Below are 7,500 nucleotides of genomic sequence, written 5' to 3'. Positions count from 1 at the left end.
GGCTACGCACTCAGCTGGGGCCCCTACGGGACGAGCACGACCGGCTGCAGCTCCAGAGGACCTGCCTGGAGGAGCGGTTCCACCTCATGGAGGACCAGCGCAGGGAGACCATACTCCACTACAAGGTACGGAACTAACCACGAGAACATACTCCACTACGGAACTAACCAGTAGAACATGCTCCACTACAAGGTACGGAACTAACCACTAGAACATACTCCACTACAAGGTACAGAACTAGCCACTAGAACATGCTCCACTACAAGGTACGGAACTAACCACTAGAACATACTCCACTACAAGGTACGGAACTAGCCACTAGAACATACTCCACTACAAGGTATAGAACTAACCGCTAACATGGTTAAAGATCAGAGCCTAATCCACTGCCGAGTGGGGTAGTCAGTAAAACTAATAAATAACATGGACTAACCACTAATACAAACATGGACTAACCACTACTAATACAACATGAACTAACCACTAATACAACATGAACTAACCACTAATACAACATGGACTAACCACTACTAATACAACATGAACTAACCACTAATACAACATCAACTAACCACTAATACAACATGGACTAACCACTACTAATACAACATGAACTAACCACTAATACAACATCAACTAATCACTAATACAACATGAACTAACCACTAATACAACATGCACTAACCACTAATACAACATGGACTAACCACTAATACAACCTTAGAATCTGCTCCACTGCAAGGTGTAGAACTAGATAGACATATAAATATACTTTACTCATCCCCAAAGGGAACTTGGGTGTTCCAGCAGCCATACAAACACAGCACTCACATAAACAGCACACATAATCCACAAGGCACAGCCTGAGGTAGGAACAAAGGAATAGTGGCTCCAATACAAGGAGCGGAGTTAACCACAAATGCAAACTTACTTTTCTGCCATGGTCTCACCTTCTGTGGTGTCCCAGGTGTATTACCTGCTGTGGCGCCCCAGGTGTATTACCTGTTGTGGTGTCTCAGGTGTGTTACCTGCTGTGGCGCCCCAGGTGTATTACCTGTTGTGGTGTCTCAGGTGTGTTACCTGATGTGGTGTCTCAGGTGTGTTACCTGTTGTGGTGTCTCAGGTGTGTTACCTGCTGTGGCGCCCCAGGTGTATTACCTGTTGTGGTGTCTCAGGTGTATTACCTGCTGTGGCGCCCCAGGTGTATTACCTGTTGTGGTGTCTCAGGTGTATTACCTGCCATGGCGCCCCAGGTGTATTACCTGTTGTGGTGTCTCAGGTGTATTACCTGTTGTGGTGTCTCAGGTGTATCTCCTGCTGTGGCGTCTCAGGTGTGTTACCTGTTGTGTTGTCTCAGGTGTGTGACCTGTTGTGTTGTCTCAGGTGTGTGACCTGTTGTGTTGTCTCCTCCAGGAGACAGTGCAGCAGCTGGAGGAGAGCAGTCGGCAGCTGAAGATGGAGCTGCAGATGCAGCAGAGGAAGACCAGAGAGATGGAGGCGGCGAAGAACAACCTCCTGAAGCAGCTCTGCCTCTACAGGTGAGGGGGACACCTGAGTATATATGCTAGCTGCCTCTACAGGTGAGGGGAACACCTGAGTATATATGCTAGCTGCCTCTACAGGTGAGGGGGAACACCTGAGTAGAGATGTTAGCTGCCTCTACAGGTGAGGGGGAACACCTGAGTAGAGATGTTAGCTGCCTCTACAGGTGAGGGGGAACACCTGAGTAGAGATGTTAGCTGCCTCTACAGGTGAGGGGGAACACCTGAGTAGAGATGTTAGCTGCCTCTACAGGTGAGGGGAACACCTGAGTATATATGCTAGCTGCCTCTACAGGTGAGGGGGAACACCTGAGTAGAGATGTTAGCTGCCTCTACAGGTGAGGGGAACACCTGAGTAGAGATGTTAGCTGCCTCTACAGGTGAGGGAGAACACCTGAATAGAGATGTTACCTGCTGCTACAAGTGACGGTAACATCTGAGTAGAGATATTAGCTGCCGCTTCAGGTGAGTTAGTGGTGAGGGGAACATCTGAGATGATGTTAGCTGCCTCTACACTGAGAAGAGATGTTAGCTGCCACTTCAGGTTAGGGGGAACATCTGAGTAGGTGTTAGCTACCTCCATAGGCGAGAGGAACACCTGAGATGTTAGCTGCTTCGACAGGTAAAGGAAACACCTGTATAGAAATGTCACCTGCCTCTACAGTAAGGGCAGCCATTTGTGTAGCGTAATGAGTAGTATCCTGTAAGATCTCTACCTGCAGTCTCATGCTGTCGTGTGTGTGTGTGTGTGTCCAGAGCCAGCCCAGAGGACCATGAGGAGGTGAAGCCACCAGCTCTCGGAGACCACAGCAACCAGCAGCCCTCTATGGTGGAGGTGCAGACCTGAGACAGTCAATGTGTGTGTGTGTGTGTGTGTATGGTCGAGGGTGCTATGCGAGTTGGGTGTGTCATTGGAGAGGGGTTGAGTATGTGCTGTATGTGTGTGTGGGCTGAGTATGTGTGCTTGGAGTGTATGTGTTGAGTATGTGTGTGTGTGTGTGTGTGAGGAGAATCAGTAAGGTTTGTCAGCATGGAATGGCTTCTTCTCTTACTTCATACCAGTAGCAAAAGCTGCACTGACATCCACTTGAGCTCTAGCTCCCATGTGTGTTGGAGTGTTTGTAGAAGAGGGTTAATCTAAGCCAGGGGTGTCATAGTTACGGCCCGGGGGCCAGACCCCCCCCCCCCCCGATATTTTGGGTAGGAAGGGAAAATAAAAAATCTACTATGACTGTGTAATAAGCAATGGCTCAAAGACATACAATAATTAAACTTAGCGCAGCAAACCACACGTTTCTTTTTGGCATCTTCCTTCCTGTAGGTGGTTTGTAGTGCAAACAATTCCATAATCATGTTGGCGTATACTACTGTACTCTCTATGATGGTGAAAACTAGACTCTTGGAAGATGGGGTATCTAAAGAAAGAGCAGCACATGATGAACCTATATGCCTTGTTTGCTCATAAGTGGGTGCAGTAAACGAGTACAGGAAACAACAAACAACATACCATAATAATGACCCCACGAGGTCTCATTCCAACAAATCTGGCCCACTGCCTAAGGAGTCGGACACCCCTGTTCTAAGCACAGCTCTCAGAATGTAGATGTCACTGTTTACTTTTAGAACCTGGAGTGACTGCTATGTAGTACACTGAACATTCTAGATTAGAACAAGCTGCTCCTCTTGAGTGGGTTGAAATAATCAGGCTTTAATAAAGACTTTGAACAAACTGTGTGAGTGACTGTGTGCCTTTACTATGGAGCTCAGACGAGACTTGGGGCCATATATGGCCATTGCTATGGTACATCTAAACAAGCGGAGAGGATGATGAGACTCAAGACCGGCTGAGTGCTTTACCTCTACAAGCAGAAGAACCGCTCTTCAGACCTCCTTCAGCCACCTGAACATAAACAGCTGTGGCGCTTTAGGACGACACACAGAGCCGTTAATCAGATGAGTCACGTCTTCCAGAGAATAATCACGCTCGACCAAGCCTCAATGAAAACAATTTATTCTTAATGTACAACTGACTTGACAGAGAGAAGAGAAACACAGAAAAAAAAAATGTCACAAATGTATCACAATATTAAAAAGACAACAAACAAAACCACTGGGACAAGTACTTAAAAAAAGAAGTAGAAAAGTCATTGCTGAGAGAGAGAGAGAGAGAGAGAGAGAGAGAGAGAGAGAGAGAGAGAGATGCTGGTGGTATACATGTCAAGATGAATCGAGACAAATGCGATGGAAGAGAGTACATCTGCCCTCCTCCTCTCCTGCCTGGGCCGGAGCTGCTAGCATTAGCAACTGCTCATCTTCACCTGCTAGCCGCTAGCATTAGCAACTGCTCATCTTCACCTGCTAGCCGCTAGCATTAGCAACTGCTCTTCTTTACCAGCTAACCATTAGCATCAGCAACTGCTCGTCTTTACCAGCTAGCCGCTAGCATTAGCAACTGCTCTTTTTTACCAGCTAGCCGCTAGCATTAGCAACTGCTCATCTTCACCTGTTAGCATTAGCAACGGCCTCCTTCACCTTCTAGCCGCTAGCATTAGCAACTGCTCAATTTATCAGCTAGATGCTAGCTTTAGAATCTGCTAACTTTTACCAGCTAGCTGCTAGCATTAGCATCTGCTCATCTTTATCAGCTGAGGGTGGGGGAACAAGCCAAGCTGGGAAATCAACAGCACACACAGAAGGCCAAGCACACTAATCAGGGCACTGCACACTACCTCACCTGATAATGGGGGTGGGGACAAACCAATCCGTTTAGAAAAATACTTTTTTTACATAGTACAAAACACCTGGGGCTTTCTGAGGTGAGAAATCTGCCGCAGTATTTAGTGAGCCGGAGTTTTAACTCCTCTTTCTCTCAGGGGAAAGGGGTGTGTAGGCCTTCTAGCCTGGGGGTTGGGTGGTGGGGTGGGGTGGGGGTGTGGCCATGGGGTAGGGGGTGTGGTCATGAGATGGGCAGGTTGGGTGATTGTGTTTTGGGGGCGGGGCCAATGGTTCTGCAGCTTCCTCAACCCTGGACCTCCGCGTCGGCTGCGCCCTCAGGATCCTCATCGTTGTAGATGTTCTCCGCCTGCAAGAGAAGAGGGTTCTGGTGAGCTGCGGTTCTGGAACAGTTATTTAACAGAGCGGGAGAGATCACAACGGGATAGAGAGAGATCACAACGGGATCACAAGCAGCACTAGAATTAAGGGCTTCTGAAAGAGCAAGGTGTGTGGATGTGCAATTAATGTGTGTGTGTGGATGATTATAGAGTATGGTTGCGTGTGCAGTTGTCTAATGTGTGTCTAGTGTGTTGTGTGTGTGTGTGTGGTAGGATGTGCCTAATCTCGGCACAGAATAGCTGTTATTTTTTACCATCTGCAAAGGGAGTTTATCTATGTCTTTGGTATGTGTGTAGATGAGTGTATGAGTGTGTGGTTATTTAAGAGTGTAGTTGAATGGTGTGTGTGTGTGTGTGTCATGTGTGTTAGTGTATGGGTGTGTGGTTATTTAGAGTGTAGTTGAATGGTGTGGGTGTGGGTGTGTGTTGTAGTTAGTTTACCATCTGCCAGACTTGCATGATGTTGTCCTCGGACACAGAGCAGATGACCCAGGGCTCGTTGGGGTTCCAGGAGAAGTCTGAGATCTTGGCTGTGTGGCCGCCGTGGATGAACTGAGGAAAGAGACAGGACATGAGCAACACACACACACAGTCTTACACAACCAGGGCAGCATGGGGGGGGGGGGGGGGTGATTAAGAGAGGGTGTGTATGTGTGGGTTAGTAAGTGAAGACACACCAGCAGCTCGGGAGGACCATCCTCAGCATCTTCAGGCGACTGCTCCTCTCCAATTTTACTGAAAAAAAAAATACATTTATGAGAACCGGGGACACACGCGCGCACACACACACACACACACACACACACACACACACACACACACACACACACACACACACACACACACACACACACACACACACACACACACACACACACACACACACACACACACACACACACACACACACACACACACACACTCTTGCGTTCCAACAGGAAGTAGGCATGTCCTACCTGAGATCCCAGACATTGAGTCTTCTGTCTGTCCCGCTGGATGCCAGGATGGTCTCGTTATGGGGTGACCACTGGACCTAAAGGACACACACATACACACACTTCACTGTAACTGGGATTTACACTGCAAGAAAGACTGGGTTGGTGTATAGGTTCTAATTTACACTGCAAGAGAGACTGGGTTAGTGTATAGGTTCTAATTTACACTGCAAGAGAAATTGGGTTAGTGTATAGGTTCTAATTTACACTGCAAGAGAGACTGGGTTAGTGTATAGGTTCTAATTTACACTGCAAGAGAGACTGGGTTAGTGTATAGGTTCTAATTTAAACTGCAAGAGAAATTGGGTTAGTGTATAGGTTCTAATTTACACTGCAAGAGAGACTGGGTTAGTGTATAGGTTCTGTGTAGACTAGATGAGGGCTGAGATTAGGGTTCTGTATGGACTGGGTTAGTGTATAGGTTCTGTGTAGACTGGGTTAGTGTATAGGTTCTGTGTAGACTAGGTGAGGGCTGAGATTAGGGTTCTGTATGGACTCGGGAGGGCTCATGAGTGTTCTGGGTCAAGGTTAATGTTCGGGTTCTGGACTAGGTTAGGGTTCTGTGTGGTCTGGGTAAGGGTTCTGGTTCTGTGTGGACTAAGTCAGGGTTAGGGTTCTGTGTGGACTAAGTCAGGGTTCTGGTTCTGAGTGGACTGGGTCAAGAGTGCAGCAGTGTTGTTGCAACTCAGCAGGTCCTACCTGGAAGATCTCGTCCTTGTGCGACTCAAAAGAGTGCAGCTTCAGCTTCAGATTCCTCAGATCCCACAGGGCCACCGTCTGCCGAGACCACACACACACGTCAATCACAGAGGAACACACACACACACACACGTCAATCACACAAGACCACACACACACACACGTCAATCACAGAGGACCACACACACACACGTCAATCACACAAGACCACACACACACACACGTCAATCACAGAGGACCACAAACACACACGTCAATCACAGAGGACCACAAACACACACGTCAATCACAGAGGACCACACTTAACACCTCAATCACACAAGGCCAAACACGATTTATTAGTGACAATAAGCGAGTAGACAGACCGATAACATGTCTTTATATGCTGGATTTATCATCAACTACCATGCAACTATTTTTTTTTTTATTTAAAGTTGATGCCTGTTTTGTTCATTCATGTCTCGAGAACTATCAAACATAACCTCATTATCAGGGTCAATTAGTGGAAATAGTCCACGTTCTTATGATATTTGTAGGCGTTGGTATGTTAAGTTCATATTTTCTGCAATTTATGTGTGACAATGGTCTGTTTATTCTAGCCTAAGAGGTGATGCTTCACCGCATCATCAGTAATTGACGTTTATTAAAAGTGATCGGCGAGTGAGCAGGGTCTCATTTCTCATATCGGTCCTTCCTTGTTTCCTTCACAAAATTAATCAGAAGGAGGGGTTAGGACAGGAGGGAGGAAGGAAGGAAAAGGGAGGATGGAGAAATAGAGAATTGATCTGCACCCTGACGGAGGGAGTAAGGGAGGAAGGGAGGACAAATAGAGAAATGATCTGCACCCTATGAGAGTGTGACTCCAATTCTTCCCTTTCTTCATACCAGCATGCAGGTGTGACCTCTGACCCTTCCTTCCTCTCCTGCCTGTAACAGTGGTGTGAGCTGCTGAGCTGACCTCTGCTCCTTGTACCACTGTAGAGGTGTGAACTTTGACCTTTCCTCCCTGTACCAGTGTGGCAGTGGGACCTCTGAACTTTGACCTTTCCTCCCTGTACCAGTGTGGCCTCTGAACTTTGACCTTTTCATCCCTGTATCAGTGTGGCAGTGGGACCTCTGAACTTTGACCTTTCGCCAACCAGTGTGTTGTAC

The 7,500-nt window shown here is 47.3% G+C and overlaps 2 protein-coding genes across 2 annotated transcripts in view; one reads left to right on the top strand and one right to left on the bottom strand.

Moving 5' to 3' along the window:
• Positions 1-3,264, top strand: part of sync (syncoilin, intermediate filament protein) — a 9,336-nt gene extending 6,072 nt beyond the window's left edge. The window contains exons 3-5 of the mRNA XM_076301458.1: positions 1-125; positions 1,414-1,538; positions 2,298-3,264. The exon at positions 1-125 is cut by the window's left edge and continues 286 nt beyond it. Coding sequence (XP_076157573.1) covers positions 1-125; positions 1,414-1,538; positions 2,298-2,388 — 341 coding nt within the window. The 3' untranslated portion in view covers positions 2,389-3,264. The remainder of the gene's footprint in view (positions 126-1,413; positions 1,539-2,297) is intronic.
• A 272-nt stretch (positions 3,265-3,536) lies between these two features.
• rbbp4 (retinoblastoma binding protein 4) overlaps positions 3,537-7,500 on the bottom strand; it is a 7,970-nt gene continuing 4,006 nt past the window's right edge. Inside the window, exons 8-12 of the mRNA XM_076301113.1 lie at positions 6,349-6,426; positions 5,611-5,687; positions 5,332-5,389; positions 5,096-5,206; positions 3,537-4,623 (exon numbers count right to left, since the gene is read on the bottom strand). Of these exons, the coding sequence (XP_076157228.1) occupies positions 4,561-4,623; positions 5,096-5,206; positions 5,332-5,389; positions 5,611-5,687; positions 6,349-6,426 (387 nt within the window). The 3' untranslated portion in view covers positions 3,537-4,560. The remainder of the gene's footprint in view (positions 4,624-5,095; positions 5,207-5,331; positions 5,390-5,610; positions 5,688-6,348; positions 6,427-7,500) is intronic.

The sequence above is a fragment of the Alosa pseudoharengus genome, unplaced genomic scaffold (assembly GCF_046254945.1).
Source record: "Alosa pseudoharengus isolate Yale_2024_CS ecotype anadromous, Long Island Sound unplaced genomic scaffold, YU_APseudo_1.1 YU_APseudo_1.1_scf_23, whole genome shotgun sequence".
NCBI classification, from domain to species: domain Eukaryota; kingdom Metazoa; phylum Chordata; class Actinopteri; order Clupeiformes; family Clupeidae; genus Alosa; species Alosa pseudoharengus.
The sequence above is the reverse complement of the archived record's forward strand: the minus strand, read 5'-3'. Positions and strand labels throughout refer to the sequence as shown.